The sequence below is a fragment of the Neospora caninum genome, chromosome VIIa, assembly GCF_000208865.1.
Source record: "Neospora caninum Liverpool complete genome, chromosome VIIa".
NCBI classification, from domain to species: Eukaryota; Apicomplexa; class Conoidasida; order Eucoccidiorida; family Sarcocystidae; genus Neospora; species Neospora caninum.
Genome location: NC_018393.1, coordinates 544,000 through 562,690, shown reverse-complemented (window position 1 = coordinate 562,690; position 18,691 = coordinate 544,000). Strand labels below are relative to the sequence as shown.

The 18,691-nt window shown below is 57.6% G+C and overlaps 1 protein-coding gene across 1 annotated transcript; it reads left to right on the top strand.

Annotated features, from left to right (window-relative positions):
• Positions 1-429: 429 nt before the first annotated feature.
• NCLIV_019880 (GH24076, related) lies at positions 430-17,484 on the top strand (the record flags this gene model as incomplete). Its single annotated transcript, XM_003882182.1, has 19 exons — positions 430-571; positions 1,089-1,162; positions 1,374-1,556; positions 2,248-2,434; positions 2,782-2,915; positions 3,354-3,438; positions 3,922-4,012; positions 4,606-5,764; positions 6,095-6,914; positions 7,224-7,299; positions 7,873-8,014; positions 8,381-8,545; positions 9,082-9,296; positions 9,808-10,071; positions 10,395-11,680; positions 12,449-14,073; positions 14,538-14,969; positions 15,475-16,845; positions 17,230-17,484. The coding sequence occupies 19 exons, from the start codon at positions 430-432 to the stop codon at positions 17,482-17,484; spliced, it is 8,706 nt and encodes a 2,901-aa protein (XP_003882231.1).
• Between the last annotated feature and the right edge of the window lie 1,207 nt (positions 17,485-18,691).

The window sequence follows — 18,691 nt, the reverse complement described above, 5'->3', positions numbered from 1 at the left end:
GGCTCCCGAAAGCTGAACCCTTCTCGCCGGCTCCCGAAAGCTGAACCCTTCTCGCCGGCTCCCGAAAGCTGAACCCTTCTCGCCGGCTCCCGAAAGCTGAACCCTTCACGCCGGCTCCGCGCATGAATCGGGAAGGAAGTGCGGAGTCGACAGGCGACGTCACGGTTCTCTTTAGGTCGTTGTAGCCCCGAGAGGGGGCGTCTTCAAAATCTCCAGTCCGTCTTCAGGTCTTCTCCTCTTCATCCACTTTTTCTCCCCTCCGCCCGTCGGCTTCGTACCCTTCGCCTCTCATGCCAAGTGCACTAACTTCCTTCTGACTCGTCTTCTCCCTGTACTTCCTCAGCCTCGACTGTCTCTCCTCCCTGCCTCGCGTCCTCCGCCTTTCCCTCCGTTCTTTTGCACTTTTTGTCTCAGCTTTAACTGCATGCGATGCTGGAGCCAACGAGAGACGCGGAAGAGGGGGGCGGCGGCGCCCAGAGCGAGGCCGACGAGCGGGCGAGTCACGGCTCAACCGGGTCCAGCCTCATTCAGTTGAGCATAGGAGTTTGCGCGATGAAAGCTAAAACCCACAGTGAGCCCCAAACTCTTGATCCACGACCTACCATTCCATTCACCCCTGCCTATATATATATATATATATATATATGTATACATGCATATATATCTGACGGTTGAGGAGTTTAATCCCAAACACACCCGTGCATGTAACTGTATAGATCCGAGACAGGGAGAGGCTGTAAAGGAGGTTTCGTTGCAAAAGTGAGAGCTGCACGGATAGAGGTAAGAGCGTATCTCCGCAGGAGCGACTTGTGTAGGCATCTAGAGGAATACGTGTATCTGGTAAACCACGGTTTCATATTCTGTAGATCCCATTTACAAAGCTGCACGTGGATCTGGTTAACTGCATACACTCATATTCATACACGCATATATACATCCATAAATATATATATATATATATACATATATACATATATGTTGTTTTTCGTGTCATTTTGTCTCCGAGTGGAGGTGCACTTCGATGTTGGGTTGTGGGTGACGAGACAGGTGAATATCGCGAAATGGGAGCTTCTTTGCGTGTTCTTCAGGCAAGCCGATGCGCGCGATTTTAAGCCGACTCGAAAGGTCGCAGGAGTTCCACATTATCGTCTTCGATGAACAGGTGTGTTCATTTCTTGAGTCCTGCGCCTTCGCTTTCACACAGGCCTGGAAAGGAGCGAAAACGCCTTGCATGCGTGCGTGTCTCGCGACCAGACGACAGGGACCGTAGATCTCTCTTGGCTTCTTAGCTTCTCTTATGGGCTCCGTCTCGTTTCGGCTTCTTCGTTGCTTCGCTCTCAGCAGTTCACATTTGTCTTCTTTGCCTGTCTCAGATGATTTTGGAAGAAGACATAACCGCGTGGCCTCGCGTGGATTGTCTGATTTGCTTTTACTCTACGGGGTTTCCTCTGGACAAAGCCATCGCCTACGTCAAGCGCTTTCGGCCGATCCTGTTGAACGACCTCGAGCAGCAGAAAATCATTCGCGACCGGGTGCTTGTCTACAAGCAGCTGAAAGTCAGTTTGGAGGACACCGCACAAATTACACGAGACCTGCCGTCATGAGTTGTGATCTGTTTGCATCTCTCTATACACTTCCACATTCTGTCGGGACCGTTCCCCGTCGATTTATATGCCCCCATCTACATATCTACTTTTACTTTTCCTTTCCATTTCGCTGGTGACATATCCACCTATCTAGCGCTATGCATTTGCATGCGCATTATGGCGAACCGCCGTGCATGCACTTCTGAAGCGGTCGCCCCGTTCGCCGGTGAGCTGGCTCCTGCAGGCCAGGGTGGTTGGCGATCTGTTTTTTGTTTTTCTTCCCACGTGCACTCTCGCCTCGCCTAGCACTCTATCTCCAACTGTCGGCGTCTTTACCCACATTGCTGTATTCAGGTGTAGATAGGCGAATGTCTTCAAATGTTTATGCACCATATATATATATATATATATATATATATATATATGTAACCACATTTCGCTAGGTCTGTCCGTATAGAAAAGGGCATCTGTCTAGGTCGACATATATATATATATATATATATATATATATATACATCTCGATGCCTCACCCTAGATGGGGACATCTGTCTGGTTTTATGCATTTATGTCTGTACATATACACGTCTCCCTATGTGCGTATAGACGTGATTGAGGAATAGGTTGGCGTATGCGTGTTTGGGCTGTGCATTGTTCTTCTCAGAAGCATGGCATTCCGCATCCGCCGTATGTCGTCGTTGATTACGAGCGCGTGAGCCGCGGGGAGGACCATTTCGAGGAAGGCTACGATTACATTGTTTTCAACAACAAGCGACTGAACAAGCCGTTCATTGAGAAACCCCGGGACGCCGACAACCACGACAACTGGATCTACTACCCGAAAAACACAGGTGCGGTTCCTATTCACACGCAAGCACGTTCTTCGCGCATGCACGCCGCTTCACACATGTCGCTATGAAAATGTTCGTGTGTGGACGTCTATACGTGCATCTACAAATATATATATATATATATATCAGCAATTATAAAGAACTTGGTTGTCTGTGTCTCACATATAGAGATATGCATCACTTTAAATATATATGTATATACAGGGAGATCGATAGGAACATGTTTTTTTCTTATATTTATCTGCATTTACGTGCTACGTTGCGAGGGGTGGGTGTGGAGATCGAGTGGCCGCCATTGCGGCTCGAGTGCTGAAAAGGTCGCTGCCGCGTGCGTTGCGCTCTTCCAGGTGGCGGGTGTAAGAAGCTTTACCGCAAGCAACAGAACAGCAGCAGTTCTTACTGCCCAGATGTCCACTCCGTCAGAAAAGACGGGACATACATCTACGAGGAATTCCTCTCCACCTTCGGCACCGACGTCAAGGTTCGTCTTACAAAGCGCCTTCCGCTCCGCTCGCGGTACCTCCTTCTCTATTCTTCGCCCTCGTGTCTCCTTCCCTCTACCCATATATATATATATATATATATATAGGTTTATACCTATATGCTTATATTTAAGCATTTATTTACGGGTATGCACATTTCTGAATATCGGTATCCATTCTTGCATGCCAACATATATATATATATATATATATATATATATGTTTCATTGCGTAGCATTAGGAATCCAAGTACCTCGTTGCAGTTCTCTCCTCGTTGCTTTGTGTCGTGTTTCCATTCGCACCGTCGGGTTCTTCGGGCGTTTACCCGCTGGCAGAATGGCGCATGCAGCGGTGTGTTCGCGCCATGCATGCACGACTGCAGCGTGCGTACACGCGTCTGATGAAACACAGGAACGCCGCACTGCGTTGTTTTTCAGGTGTACACGGTCGGGCCTCTTTTTGCGCATGCAGAAGCGCGGAAAAGTCCCAGCGTCGATGGGGTTGTCTGCCGCTCTCCGGACGGTGAGGTGCATGGCTCGTCCACGCCTGTTCTGCAAACGAATTTTGCCGAAGCGGCTGAGGCAACCTTGGGGCATGCTGTGCATGCACGAAAAAGGAGGAAAAGATCTGCATGCAGAGATGGACGCATGCCTCTGTTGGTCGACAGCTATGTCTGCGGTTCCGCGCAGATCCCATGTTTCCTTGTGTGCAGAAATCTCGACGCTCTTCTTTCTTTACGCAGCCTGAGACTTTCGTGAAGGTTCGGTCGCCAGTTGACATGCGGAGAAATGTGTTGAGAGGACCAGAGCCCCCCGCCACCGCTCGCAAGATGGGCCGGATTCGCATGTTTTTGCAAGCATCTGCGTGCGTCTCCGCGTTGCCGCTGTTTGCCTGCGTGCCTCAGCCGCCCGTGGGTCTGAGGAAAGAGAGGCTTTGCTTGCGTGTCCTCCTCTTGCCGTTTTTGCGCGTGATGTTTCTCGAGGTGTGCTTGCCCCCTTTGCTCAGGGAAGGAGGTTCGCTATCCGGTGATTCTCACTGAACAAGAAAAGTGGATAGCCTACCGCCTCGTGCGCGCATTCCAGCAAATTATCTGCGGGTGAGAGAGAGACCAAGAGAGAACGGGAGAGACGGAGAGGGAGAGGGAGAGACCCTCGTGAGTTCCACACACCAAACTCTGGCTCAGAATCCGTGCGTGCGCCGCGTGTCCAAACCGCCAGATAGCTCTATCTCTGTCTCCCTCTCTCTCTCTCTCTCTATATATATATATATATGTATATATATGTACATATATGTACATATATGTTTATAAATGTGTATATTGGAATGTGTATCTTGGTGGGATAGGTCAGAGCACGCACCGTATGTGTCGATGTCGTGTGCGCACCCGTACGGAATTCCACTTTGTATTTGTTTTTGTGGTCTTGTGGGATGTTTCTTGCACCGTTGTGCCGCTTGCCCCTGTTTGGGGCAGCCTGGCCGGTCTCCATGCGACCGCATCTCGAACAAACTGTCGCAATGCGCGAGCATGTCTGTCTCGCCAGTATCCATTCTCCTCCCTTTCTCCAAGCTTCTCTCTTTGTTTGCCTCCTCCTGCCTTTTTCTCCCTTTCTCCGTCCCTTCTCAGTTTTCGTGCATCTGTGTTTGCTTGTGTGTGGCGCCCCATTTGGCGTGCCTCCTCTTCCGTCCCAGGTTCGACATTCTTCGGACTTCGAGCGGCCCATTTGTGTGCGACGTGAACGGGTTCTCTTTCGTGAAGGGGAACGTGAAGTACTACGAGGACTGCGCAAACATTCTTCGATTGTTTTTTATCAAGAAAAGCATCGAGCGATGGAGCGCGTTTGGATTGCCGCCCCACGTGTCTACGCCCCTCACGGACGCGTCGCCCTCCGCATGCGCGAGCCACGTGGCCGCGTCTGCCTCAGGGCCAGACGCGGGGGATGGGCACGCCGCTCTTCCTCCCTCTGCTTCAGCGGACGACTCCGCGGAGGCGCGTCGGAAGAACGAGACGCACCTCGTCTCCTCGCCGTCGCCCCCTCTTCACCTAGTGTTGCAGCAGCTGCTGCGGGCGCGAAACGAGTACCGTGCGCAGCGGCAGCTCAGCCGCGAAGAAGAAAAGCGGCGCGACAGCCAGGCCGTCGCCGCGCCGAGCTGCGTCGACGAGTCCCGTTCTCGCCCAGACGCCTCTCCGTCCGAAGCGACCGTCGCGGCCTTGGCCTCGGGGAGGCAGGGCGAGGACGCTTGCAGGCCTGGCGCCGAGGGGGACAACGGCGCTTTGCGATCCCGTTGTGCAGTTGTGGCTCAGCCGTGGGCCTCGCAGGCGTCCACCAGAAAGGCAGCGCCGGAGAGCGACGGACCGGGAGGAGCTGCAACAGGCGCGAGTCTCTGCTTGTCTAGCCTGCCTGCGCACGGGACGCGCGTGCATGCGCCGGCTTTCCGCCGGGGCGAAGGCCGAGAGGAGACGCTCGCGCGCGAACTCGAGGGGGACTCGCGGCGCGGCACCGGCGAAGACTCCCCGCAGGACGGCGCGCTCTCGCCTTCGTTCTCGTCCTTCTCGGTCTCCCACGCGCCTCTCGCGAGAGACCACGACGGAGACAGAGCAGGCACGATGAGTCCGTACACGACTGCAGGCGAGGCGAGCGGCGACGACGACGAAGAGCTGCGAACGGTGGTGGTGGTGATGCGCCATGGCGATCGAAAACCCAAGCAGAAGCTAAAGTTCAAGACGGACCAGGAGCTGATTCTCGAGTTGTTCGACGAGGAGCCGAACCGACGGAAAGAAATCAAACTCAAGAGCCCGGAAGAACTCCGCGACCTCCTGGAGAGAAACACCGAAATCCTCACCTTTCTCGTAAGACACAGACGTCGGAACGCCCTGCTGGTGCACGCGTCGGGAGGAGGCCTGCACGGACACGCGCGGCTTTTTTTGCGTGAAAGGACAACCCCAATGAAACATGCAAGGGGATGGAGAGAGCGCGCTGAGAATCAGAAAGCAACGCACACAAGGAAAAGAGACGGGAGGAGAGATACAGAGAGGAGGTATGGACAGCAACGTCGGAACACGAGGACGAAAGGATCACGAGGAAGAAAAGGAACACGAGAAAGAAAAGGAACAGGAGGAAGATGGACCGAGGCTTGGAGTCGAGTGCTCGTGTGTGTCGGTTGGTCATGTTTGTTGCAGGGGAAGAAAATGTTGTCTTTGGTGGCGGAAAAGAAGAGCCTCGACGAGCAGAAGGTTGCTTTGGAAGCTCGTGGGGCTTCGCCCTCGACGTCTCCCTCAGTGCCCCCCCCTCGTGACCCGGAGGCGTCCTCTGAAGCGTCGCCCGAGGCCTCTGAGCCGGTCTCTGCAGCGGACACAGGGACAGACGAGGGCCGAGCCCGCGAAGCGCAGGAGATCCAGGCGGCGATTGAAAAGAAAGAGACAGCAATTGCCAAGCTCCAGAAGGAGTTGTCGGTACACAAACAGCTTCAGAAAGTCTTGTTGCAGGGCGACGGCTTCGCCGGCATCAACCGGAAAATCCAGCTCAAACCGATAGAGTGGGAAGAGGCGGGATCTCCGCGCTTTGCGGCAGCTCTTCCGTCACCTTCAGCGCCCTCGTCGTCGTCTGCGTCGACAGCGAGCTCAGGCGCCGCCTCCGCGTCTGCTTCGTCGTTGACTTCCGCTTCCTTGTCGCTCTCTCCATGTCCTGCTGAGGAGCGCCCTGCGGCAAGCAGCCGAACCCTCGAGGCGCCGCTGGGCATGGCGAAGGCAGAAGGCGACAAGACAAACACCCAGCGAGGTACTTCCTGTCCCTCTCCAGTTGAGGCGACTACATCCTCGTCCTCGCCCCCCTCGCCCCCTGTCTCCGCCGCTTCGGTCTCGGCTGCCGGAAGTGGCTCGGGCGCCACGGGGCGCGTGGCGCGCTGCGTCGTCGTTGCCAAGTGGGGTGGTGAGCTCACAGGAATCGGCAGAAAACAGGCTGAAGACCTCGGGAAAAAATTCCGATACAAACTCTACCCAGGTAAGAAGCGAACCTGTCGGAAGCGCGAAAGATCACTGACAACACATACAGATATGTTTATACAGATCTAAACAGATATACTATGAGGAGTTCGGAGACTAGTGGACAAAACGATACAATTGCGCTCTCCGTGGGCCCCCTCTTGGCGCACGCCTGCACACAACACACAACAAGTACTATACGCCTTTGTAGAAATGCGTCCTCGCGTATCCGACTGTGTCTAGTTTTGCGCTTGTATAGACGCCCGTGCATTGTGATCAAACGCGTTACGCTTTTTGAAAGGAGTTTACGCGTTCTCTTTTTTCTCAGGAGACAGTGCGGGGCTCCTCCGACTGCATTCCACCTTTCGCCACGACTTCAAAATCTACACCAGCGATGAGGGAAGGTGCGCAGAAAAACCAAGATTCTAAATCGTCCATTCCAGGTCTCCTGTCGTGGAAGCGTGCCCCTCACCTATCACGCACCCCAGGGCGGGCCTTGCAAGCGCCTTTTGTCTAGAACTCTCTTTTGATCTCTCCTCGTGCGACTCTCCCCGTGTCTCCACATCCATTCCATATCCATCGCTATACGTATCTCTGCACATATAAATTTACGGACATTTGCGGATCTCGAGCTTTTTATCTCCATGCCTCTCCGTGAATCTACGCACCACATTTCGACCATGCAGACCATGCACTGCCACACATATATGTTTATATATATATATAAGAATGCATGAATACTTAGTTAAGTCCCCGCAGAAGAATAGGTAGATGCTGAGAAGTAACGCCTTTGCGTGTCGTCTCCTCCACGTTTGTTGCGCGCGGTGTCGTTCCCCAGCTGGGCTTCTGCTTTCCTTCGGGTGGGTCCAGTCGCCGATCGCTGCGTCGTCGTTGCGTCTGACGCGGGGTGCGCGGGGGTCTCTTCTCGTTCTTCAACATAACGTCGCCGATTGCCCGTCGCTCTCTGTTCTCTTCAGGTGTCAAGTCACCTCTGCAGCGTTCACGAAAGGCTTCCTGGACCTCGAGGGCGAGCTGACGCCGATTCTCGTCGCCCTCGTGATTCGGAACAACAAGGCGCACTCGCTGCTAGACGACACAGTGCAACTGCCTGAGAGAAAGGTGCGGCTGTCTCGTCCGTACACTGTGCGCGTGTGGCGAGATTGGGTTTCCGGTCTCCTGCAAACCGGCTCCCAAAACGCCTTTGAGGTCGACTCAACTGTCTGTCTTTTGGTCTGGTTCTTTCGCGTCTCAGCTCTCCTGGCAACGCTGCCGTGTTGTACCTCTAAGGTGTGAAGGCACCGGTATTTCGGCTTTGAGTCTTTCCGCTTCCTGCCGCGCTGCGGCTCACACAGACCCCAAGGCTTGCGCAGCACCTTCGAACTTGAGAGGCTCCGGTCTCCGTTTTTCGACGCGCTCGCGAGAGTTCCACGCTCCCCGCACGGGTTGTCTCTTCTGGCTGTCTGATTGCGCGGTTCGGCTTGGCAGGAATGCAAAGAAGTGCTCGACGCACTGCTGAACCTCAACGTGTCTTTCCGGGATGCGTCGGACGACCAGCTGGCTCTCGTGGACGCGCTCTTCCGCTACCCGCTGCAGCCGGTCCAGCTTGCCTGTCTGAAGGCGATCGACAATCCGTGGCAGGCCATGCAGAAGGTGAGGAAACGAAGAGAAGAACGGACGGAAAAAGGGAGATGAGAGAGCGCACATGCGAGGGATGGCCAATGAATCCCCGCTGCGGAGGGAGAGACGGAGGGCCCTAGCAGGCGGGGCGAGAGCCGAGGCACACATCCTCTGCCGGCGAGCTGGTGTGGCCAGGCGGACGTGCGCGCCACCATGCCAAGAGAGAAAGCACCGAGCGAAGCGAAGAGTGTAGCAGCCGCGAGACAACAAAAGACAGCGAACGCCACACGCAGCGGGGAGGGCAGGAGAGGGCCAGCTGAACAGAAAGGCGGCGAAAAGCGACACGGAGAGACTCACGATCAAATCTCCGATGACACTACAGAACCAATGAATGCTCCTTCCGCCACTCGTTGACTTGTTTACCCGGGGAATTCGAACAGCGTATCAAGTTCTTTGACTGGAGGCGATACGAGGGGCGACAGGCCTCCCCCTGAGAGAGAGGCCCACGAGCCACACGCCAGATGCGGACACTTTTGGCAACCGCATTGTCTCGGGTTTGTCCTTTCCAGGCCTACAGCAGTCTTCAGAGTTTCACTGCGGCTCTCGACGCCCCGGCAGCCTCGGAGACAAGCGGGGGAAATGGCGGAGAAAAGAGTGACGCGCTGCCTGCCCTGCCTGGCGCTGTGACGACTGGCTCGAGCGGAAAAGAGAAGTCTGTAGACCATCCCTTCGCACACAAAACCGCCAATATCAAGCAGAGATGGACGACGCTCTTGAAAGACTGGTACGCCGGGTTTGAGGCAGGACTTCCCTGCAGCAGGCTGCGTTCTTTAAGTTGCCTCTCCGTTCCTTTTCCGTTTCTCCGTCCGCACCACGCCCCGGTCTCTTCCTTCCCCGCCTTGCGCTCTCCGAGGCTTTCGTCCTCGCGTTTGCTCCCTGCTACGGCGCGCGAGGGGGGTCGGGTTCTGCTGACAGTCCGTCTTTTGTGCGTTGCGCGCTCTCGCTTTTTCTGTGCTGTTCCCGAGTCGGGCTGCTCCTTGCCTGCTTTCTGCTCACGGCGGCGCATGCATAGGCACGACCTTTTTTGACGAGGAACGCCTCCCGCTTCGTCGGGTCTTTCGGTCCATTCGGTCGACCCTAATTGTCATGTCCTCGGCTGCGAATGTAGATTTCGGGTGTAGGGTATGAGGGTGTAGGAAGTACGCCTCAGCGACTTCCGTCTTCCACTGTAGAGAGGAGGGCCGCATGGGCTTTTTCGATGGCGCGCGTGTGCCTCGGTTTTCTCTTCCCTCCAGGTTCGACCCTCGAACGGAACTGTTTGACACCTCCAAGATCGCAGATGTGATGGACATGCTCCGCTACGAGCTGATTCACCACCACAGCATCATGAAGCCGCGAGCCTTCGCCTTGGCGGTCGAATCGCACAACACCATGCTGCCCATCCACGCCTTTTCAGGCCCCGCGGAAAGCGGCATCACAGATGCGCAGAAGCTCCGGATCGGCACGCAGATTGTAGGAAAACTCCTGAAGAAAATCGTCCGAGACCTAACCTTCTTCAGGTACGAACGGCCATAAAACAGCCAACAATACAGTCATTGTCACCACACCATTGTGTGTGTGTGCGTCTAAATACGCCAACACCAACATCTGCACATATGTATACATTCATATGTATATGTGTGTATATGTATATATATATATATATATATATATATATATATATAGGTGTGGACTGACGTGTACGTATCCGTTTCTAGAACAAAACGTGTGGTGCAAGCAGTGACGAGATAATGCAGGCACGTGCAAAGGGCGCCGGTTGGAGGATCGATCTGTAGCCGCGCCTGTCGGGTTGACTGCTCCGACTCGTGCGTGCGCTTTCCAGAAGCGTCGACCAGCCGCGGTTGCCGATGGAGGGTCCCTCGACGAATTCGACTTTCACCGACTGGGGACTGAGCATGTCCGCCGCAGCGGCCGCGGCTCGCTGCGCGCCTCCGCCGGGCGTCTCGCCGTCGCCCTCTCCGCTACCGGCTGCTACGGCGCCCCCAGACACCCGCAGGCTCTCGCCAGTCGGCGGCGAGAGCTTGCCGCAGTCCCACCTTCAGGCTGCCTCGCCGCCTGCGGCCGCCACAGGCCCCGGAGCGCCTGGGGAGAAAAACGTCTCTTCTGTGGGGAATGCATCTGTGGCGTCTCTCTCGGTGTCTTCTTCGCCTTCCTCGTTCACGCCCTCCCGGCTCGGTGGCGGCGGCTTGGGCGCACGCGTCCTGCCGACCGCAGCGCCCTGCGAGAAAACGCCCAGCCGCTTTGTCTCCCTCACAGACGCGCCCACGACCTTCGGCGCCTCGGCTGTCTCGCCCAGAGAGAGAGACAGCCGAGGCTCCGACGGCCGCGATAAACGCGAGGGGCGAGACCCCGGGGGTGCGTCGCGCGACCAGAACGAGCCTCCTGCTTCCGGAGGCGCCTCTTCGCCAGGCCTCCTCTCTGCCGCGTTCGACCGGCTGCGGGAGCGATCGGTGGCAACGACACCGCCGCGTACTCAGCGGAGGCAGCGCCGCGCAGGCGCGTCGGGTGAGGCTGTCGGCGCGCCTGCGTGGTCGAGCGATCGCGACGAGGAAAGCGTTGAAGGTTTCCAAACGGCCTCTGCTGGGAGCCCTGCTCGGCCCTCAGTCGCGACGCCCTCAGATTCCGCCGACTCGGGTCCCACCTCGTCCTGCGCGGCGTCTCCGTCCTACTCGTCCCCGTCGGCTTCCTACGCGTCTTCTGCTCAGCCGGTTTCCGTTGCGATTCAGAGTGCGTCGCCGTACGCTCCCGCAGCTCACGAGTCACCCTTCTCGCCACTCAGCTCGGAGTCTCTGCCCCTCCGGTCAGCCGTCTCGGGGTCTCCGGGGCCTCAAGAGTATTGCCGCGAGGGCGCGCCCCGCGGCTCGCCCAGACGGCGCACGGGTTCCGACGCCGAACGGCCCCAGCTGGTGTTGAAAAACATGTTTGACGAAGAACGCTACCTCCACCCTCTCTCGAACGACCTTTTCCTCAAAAACGAAGGCGCGCGAACGGTCATGGAAGTCGCTGACGCTGTGACAGCCGCTGCGGCGGACGCGGCCGCGGAGGCGGCGCCGACCGCCAGCGCCTCGTTCAGGGAGTTGGTCAACGCCATGTATGAAGACGATGGAGGTAGGTGACGCGTGTTTACGGAGCGAGGAACATGTGGAACGTGAGGGGACAGAGGCCCGCGAGACGGGGAGAAACCGGCGGCGAGAAAGAGAGGAATGGAGACTCGTTGGTCGGGGGAAATCAGCCGCGCTTAGGCCGCAGAAGGTGCTGCGTCGGAGGTAGTCGGTGTGGGTGACGAAAAAAGAAGCATGTCACGAAGAACAAAAGTTAACGGTACGATGGCTCGGAGGTCGGTTTTTGAAAGACGTGAGTCATGGTTTCGAAAGGCGTGGACGGAAAAGGACGGAGATGCGAACGAACAGAAGACGAAACAGGATGACCACGAGAGGTCAACGCGACAGGGCGGGTCCACAGAGAAGACGGGCGAACAAACAAAAGAGCCAGAAGGCGAAGAAGGGGACTGGGAGGGAGCGGTGGCAGCCGCGTCGCGAAGGGACTCTGTTGACAGGTGTGTGCCTAGGCGCAGAGGCGTAGGTAAAACTGAGCAGCTCCCCGGAACTGAAGCGAGCCGGAGAGACAGGCGACACGGGGACCTCCAAGCGAGGGCTGTGAAAAGCACAAGAAGTGCCCACCTTTTTCCGCGTCGTCTCTCGGCTTTCAGGCTTCCGACGGACACGCTTGGTGTGAAGTCCGGTCGCATCCTTAACTCCCGCTTTCGCTGTGTCTCCTGTGGCAACGTCGTCGTCAGCTGTCGGCTGCGGTTTCGTGTCTCCATCCACGTTTTCTCCACGGTGATGTGGTGTGTATTGTCTTTGCTTTCTTTCTCAGAAGCCTCCTCTCCGCGTGCGGGGACGGCGCACGGCCAGGCGACATTCCCGTCTCCAGCTTCGACGTCTCCAGCAGTCGCGGCTTCGTCTGTCCCTCCCGCTTCGTCCCCCTGTGACGCGCAAACTTTCGCGAGCGGCGTCGAGCACCTCGCGTCGCCCTCGTCCTCTTCGTCGACCGCGTCTTCGCCTCTTCCTGCTTCTCCACACACTTCGCTCGCTTCCGCTTCGAGACCGACCGACACGCCTCCCGCTGCCTCCCTGGCTGCATCTGGGGTCGCGCCGCCTCCCGGGCCGAACCTCCTCGCCGGGCGTTTGTCCCGGAGCGCAAGCACCGCGTGCTGCTACTCGTTTTTTTCCTCCTCGTTCGCGGCCTCCAGCGGGCGCACGGCCACGCAGAAGGGCACGAGCAGCACGCGCGGCAGCAGCACGGGGAGTGCTGCGGGGAACTCGCGGCTTCACGGCGCGGGACCGACTGCGCGAGGCCGGACGCAAAAGACGCCGTTCGGGCCCAGCTCCAGCTCGAGTCGCGCGAGCAGCACGCGCCCGGCGTCGGCCACAGGGTGCGCGCGGCCTTCGGGCACCGCAAAGAAACGCGCCTTGGCCAGCGGGGCAGAGTGTGGGCGTCGCGGCGACGAGGGGCTCGACCTCGGCGATCGCGTGGGGAAGAGCGGCGAGGAGAAGCTTCCGCTGCATGTGGCGTTGGGCAGCGAGTCGCCGAAAAACGGCGCGCTTGGGAAAACGTCGGAGCGGATGACCCCGCGGAACGGCGGAAGCAACGGCGCGAGTGCGAAGGCGAGTTGGTCTGCGAACGCGATCGGCAGCGAGGAAGAGAAGCGCAGCGGGCGCGAAATCTCTGAGTTGCTGGCCTCCCGATTCGGCCGCGCGCTGCCTGGGCTCGCGGGAGACGCAGACCGGACGCTCGGCGTGAACTCCGAGAAGGTCGTGATCAACTCCGACGAGTTGTGGGCGCACCAGAAGAAGTCGAAGAAGCCCGAGAAGCGCGACGAAAAGAACCAAATCCTCAACATCCTCCAGGCGACCTCCTCGGCCCTGCCGGTCGCCCCTCGAACCAGCTCAGACCTTTTCCTGGCCGAAAGCGGCCCAGCGAGCGGCCGCGAGTCGCGGAGCGGCAGCCGCGGCGGGCAGCGCGGGGCGAGTTCAGGGCACTCCAGCGGGCGCGAGAAAGAAGAGCGCGACGGCGACGACGAGAGGCGGGAGAGAAAACCGAGGCCGGAGGACAGAGTCGAGAGGCCGCCCACCGAGGAGCTCGACGTGGCAGCCAAGGGGGACAGAAAAAGCGGGGCAGACGCAGGCCCGCAGGCAACGGAGACGCCGACCAGCGGCGGGCTGGGGGCCGACTCGGATGGAGGCGAAGGAGCCGCCCGCGGCGACAAGACGCGAGAGCGCGAGGCAGGCGACGGCGAGGGCGTCGTTGGTGAAAGTCGAGCAGGACTGGGAGGGGCCGGAAAAGACAGTGAGGGCGACTCGGAGGCGCGAAGCGGGCAAGCGGCCGCAAAGGGGGGGAAGGAAGAAGGCGCTGGACAGCCACACAGCGATGAAGAACAGGGAGCAGACGATGAAGATGACCACGAGGAACACGAGGACGACGACCCACATGAGCACGAGGTAGGCCGGCAAATCTGTGCCAAGCGCAGAGGAGAGAATCGCGTGCTGAACAGCAGCGGGCTCGCGACTCGCGAAGACGTCTGGACCCGCACGGCAACCTGACGTCGTACATCTTCATCTGTCTATCCAGTGGTCGATCTACTATCCTGTATATCTCGCTTTCCTCTCCTTTTTTCCCGTAGCGGTATGCCGCTCTATTTACTCTATCTCCTGTGCCTTGTCTTTTCATTTCTTTCCCTTTCCCTTTCCCTCTTCTCGACCTCTTCCTTTCTGCGTCTCTCCTCTCTTTCTCACACTCTGTCTCTCTGTGTCGTTTCTGTCTTTCTCTCTCGCGCGCTGGGTCCGGCGATCGGGCACATCCCGCGCGTTCGCTCGTGCGCATTCGCGTTGCATCCCCTTGCTTTTCGCCTCTGTTTTTCGCGTTTGTTGTGTCTCGCGGTCGCGCGCCTTGTTTCGGGTTTTAGGTCACAGCGCAGATTCGGCTGAAGGAGGAGGAGGCTCGCATGTTCGGCATCCGGTCCCCGTGGCGGATCGTGCGGAGTCGGTACTACGTGACCAGTGCAAGTCACGTCCAGGCGCTGCTCAACATTCTCCTCTTCAGCTACAAGGTCGTTTGCGTACAAAACCACTTGTGCCCGACATGCGCCGCGACCGCTCGCGCCGACGAGGCGAAAAAGAAGGCTCGCACGGAGAAGGAGACGCCGAAGGAGAAGGCGTCCGGAACCAGGGAGGACGAAGGCCGGAAACGCGACGACCCAGACGGCAACGGGAAGAAGGGACAACCGGGCGACGGAGACAAACTCGAGGTGAAGAAAGAAGGAAAGACCGAGACCGACTCGCCCAGGAAATCCATCTGCCCAACCTGCTCGACCCCGCTCCTCGACATCGGCACAGACGTAAGGAAAACAATGCACCACAGGAGGGACGCGATCAGGAGACGCCACCAGAGGGACACGACACCAACAGGAGACCCCGCGAGAGAGAACGAGTCGAGAGGAAACACTGAAGTCAACATAGGCGCGACTACACATGCATGAGGCAGACACGCGTTCCCCGTGTGGGCCGTGTTTAAGAATGGTGCCCTATCCAGTCGAGTTCTACCTCTGAGGCGCCGTGCCTCTCTCTGTGTCTATCTCTGTCACTTGATTTTCCCTCCCCACGTTCCCAAGTTGCCTTTCCGGTGCGTCGGGATCCTCGATCTGAGGGACCGCGATTCTCCGTGGCCCGGCGCCCTGTCTCGAGCAACTGACTGGGGCGGTGTCCAGCCATCGCAAAGAAATTTGTTGTCTGTCTCACATAACTGGAGTCCTATCCAGTATCGTCGGTACTACGCGCCTGGCACGCTGTATGTTCATGCGTGTCGCGTGTCCATTCGTTCGCGTGTTTTCCCTTTCTCTCCAGCACGAGGCTCTCGGGACGTGCGACTTGCACTACTTGTCTCACATTGTGTTTCGCGTCTGGGAGCGGAAGCGCGATCGAGGCCCACGAGGCACGAACTCGCCTCAGCACTATGCCTATTCGCCGGCGTCGGCTTTCCCGTCCTCGCCGGTGGGCACCTCTTGCTCCTCTCCTGTCTTCTCGTCGCAAGCGAAGCCTGGGGCGGAGGACCAAAAGTCGCCCTTCAGTGCCTCGCCACCCGCCCCAGCGTCGCCTTATCGCCTTGAGATCAGCTTCAGCACTGGCGCGAAAGACGGGTTTGGCCGAACGTTCGTCCTCATCGAGCGCGAGGCGCAAGCACACCAACAACGCGGGCTCCTCGGCGTCGGGATGCGGACTCCAGCCGAGAAAGAGGGGCGGCCCGATTCCACCCAGAACGGCGCCGAGACGAAGGAGCCTTCCGCTCCGGCAGCAGCAGTCTCGGAGGTCGCGGGCCTCGCCGCGAAGCTTGCTGAGGCGAACGCAGAGCCTTCGGGCGTGGCCGCGTTCGAGGGCAGAGGCGAGGCAGGCGATTCGCGGGGCCACGTAGCGACAGAAAGGAAGGGGAGCGGAGCTGCGCCAAGCGAGGCCGAGCTTCGATGCGAGGGGTCGACAGGCAGTAACTCTGGTGCCGGCAGGAAACCTGCGTTTCCTTCACCGGGTGCGTCGTCTTCTGTGAAGGCGCTGTTGAAACGGGGTCTGCATGAGGAGGAAGAAGAAGAGTACCCCGGCCTCCAGCAGCAGGAATTCTGCTACTACGCCCACGCGCCGATCTCTGCGTACGCGGCCAGTACCGGCTTGGAGGCGTCGGGGAAAGTGTCGTCTTCTGCTTCTGTGCCGGCGTGTGAGTGCGTGTGTTGCGTGGACAGACAGCCGCGGGGACAGGGAACGCGAGAGAGAAGTGGTGAAACCGCGAGCCTCGCCGCCACGGCTCAAGAGCACGGGGCGAGGTCTCGGCCCGTCGCCTGCCCGGGGTGTCCGTGCTGCTTGCCTGCAAAGACCGTGCACTCAGGAGACTCTCAACAGGACGAGGAAGCGCGAAGTCGAGGCCTGTCGGCTGAGGAACCCCTCACGGTCGCGAGGCTGCTTTCGGGCGCGGCAAGGAGCCTCGGAGCCCGCGGAGGGGACGGGCGCCGAGACGGAGACGGTAGCACGGGAGGCTTTCAGGGCGAGAAATCAGACGACTCAGCAAAGGAAGGAAAAGAGTCTCGTGATGAAGGCCCTACGCAGGGCCGAATCGCGGAAACAGGAACCCCCATCATGGGCGCCGTTGTCCCGCCCTACTGCGAGCTAGCGCCTCTCGTGTCCCTTTCACAAAGTTGCGTCTTGGAGAGATTCGAAGCACTAATGAACAAGGTAAGACCACAGCCATCTACACGTTCCACGACCCCTCAGTCACGGTCACAACTATGCAGCCGTATACATATGCGTATATATTACTGAGCTCGTCATGCATATATATATATATATATATATATATTTGTGTCGTTCTTAATATATACATCAGTGTGTAGGTTAGTTATTTTCATCTTTTCTTCATTAGTCTCCGGAGGTGATTCAAGGACCTTTGTCGAGCGAGGGCTTATATTCCCGGACCTAGGTATCCTCATGTGTGTGCGGGTGTTTCGCGCACGCGAATGTGTTTCTCTTTAGACAGGAACGCATTTCTCGAGGGTTGGAGCTAAGTTGATTGCTCATATTTCTCGTTTTGGATCCTTCTGCGGATGATGGCTGTCGCAGGTCTTGAGCCTGTACGGTTCCCGAACACCGGCGAAAGCTGTGAAAGACCGCAGCAATCAAAGCTCCACCGCCGCAGGTGCTGGCGACAGCTTTTCCTCATCCCCTTCCTCTTCCTCCTCTTCGTCTTCCTCGTCATCTTCGTCCTCGTCTTCTTCCTCCTCTTCATCTTCCTCCTCTTGTCTAGCGCACGCAGCTCCCGCTGTGTCATCTCCGCTGGCCTCAGCTGCGGGCTCGCCACGGGCCACAGCCCTGTGACAAGCGGGGAGTCACAGTTTCGACGCGCGTTCCTATGTGTAATCGCTTTCCAGTAGGTTGGGTTTTCTCGGCTTTTGCGATTCTTTTTTTCGCATGGGTTTTCCCCGATCCCGTGTTTGTGCGAAACCTACGCGTCGGGGTTTTCTGGTTGTCGCCGATCTCTTCTTCCACGGCCCGGTGTATCGCTGAGGGGTATATCTAAATGCTAGAGTGATACCTGTAAGTACTCCGCCCCCCTAGACGTGGCTTTTCTTGCACTTTAAGCGGCAAACGAGGCACGGCGGTCGCCGTTTTTCTCCGTCCTCTTGTTTCGCCGAGCGACGCAGAAACCCAGCTCAGCTGTTGAAGACCTTGGCGTGCGATCGTCTTGCGGGGGATTTGCTCTAGACCTGCAAAGGCGCGTCTCGTTGATTGCCGTTCTCCTTCCGTCTCACCCGTAGAGAGATCCAGGACTCGTTATCGATGCCTTAGGGAGATGCGCAGGCGTGTCGCTGTTGCGCTTCCGGCACCAGCGTGGGAAGCCACGAGACGCTTTTTCGATTTTTTGCAACGCCTCGCCCTTGTGCCTTTCCCTCGTCAGCTCTCAGGTTGTTTCAGTATTTTTTCCATCGAGACAGCTCTGGCAACCGCCACGTTCTTTTGTTTTTCGCAGAACCCAAACTTGTGTTCCTTTGACGTTGTCTAACTTGTGCCGTCTGTTCTGCCGCACACTCGCCGCCCTACCTTCTTTTTTCTCGAAACGTACGTTTTCGCAGCAGCCCCAGATGGTACTCGATTTTTCTGCCCATAGGCGTATTTGCACAAATACACATATGCATATATATAGATATATATGAAACAGCTACTGAGGTAAGTGTGGTAGACGGCGCAATGCGACGGTGCGACGTTTTGCCAGGTTTTTTTCGAACGGCCCAAACGGGCGTCGAGTGTGTCGAAAGGGGCCTTGCACGGCTGATAGCGCTTTTGGCTTCAGCGGTTCTGTAGGAAAAGCCGTTTAGAGAAGGGCCTTTCTTGGCATGCGTGTCGCTCCTTCAGCGTCGGAGCGTTCCGCGCGTTTCGAGACCAGGAAACCGTTCGCCTTCCTTTTCGCTTTGTTAGGTTCACATTTAAAAACGCTTCGAGTAACTCCGAGACTGGCTTCCTGCGATTTTCTCGTGTCCGAAAAAAGAGATCAAAAACGCATGACTCCGTGCTGGGTAGCTATTCT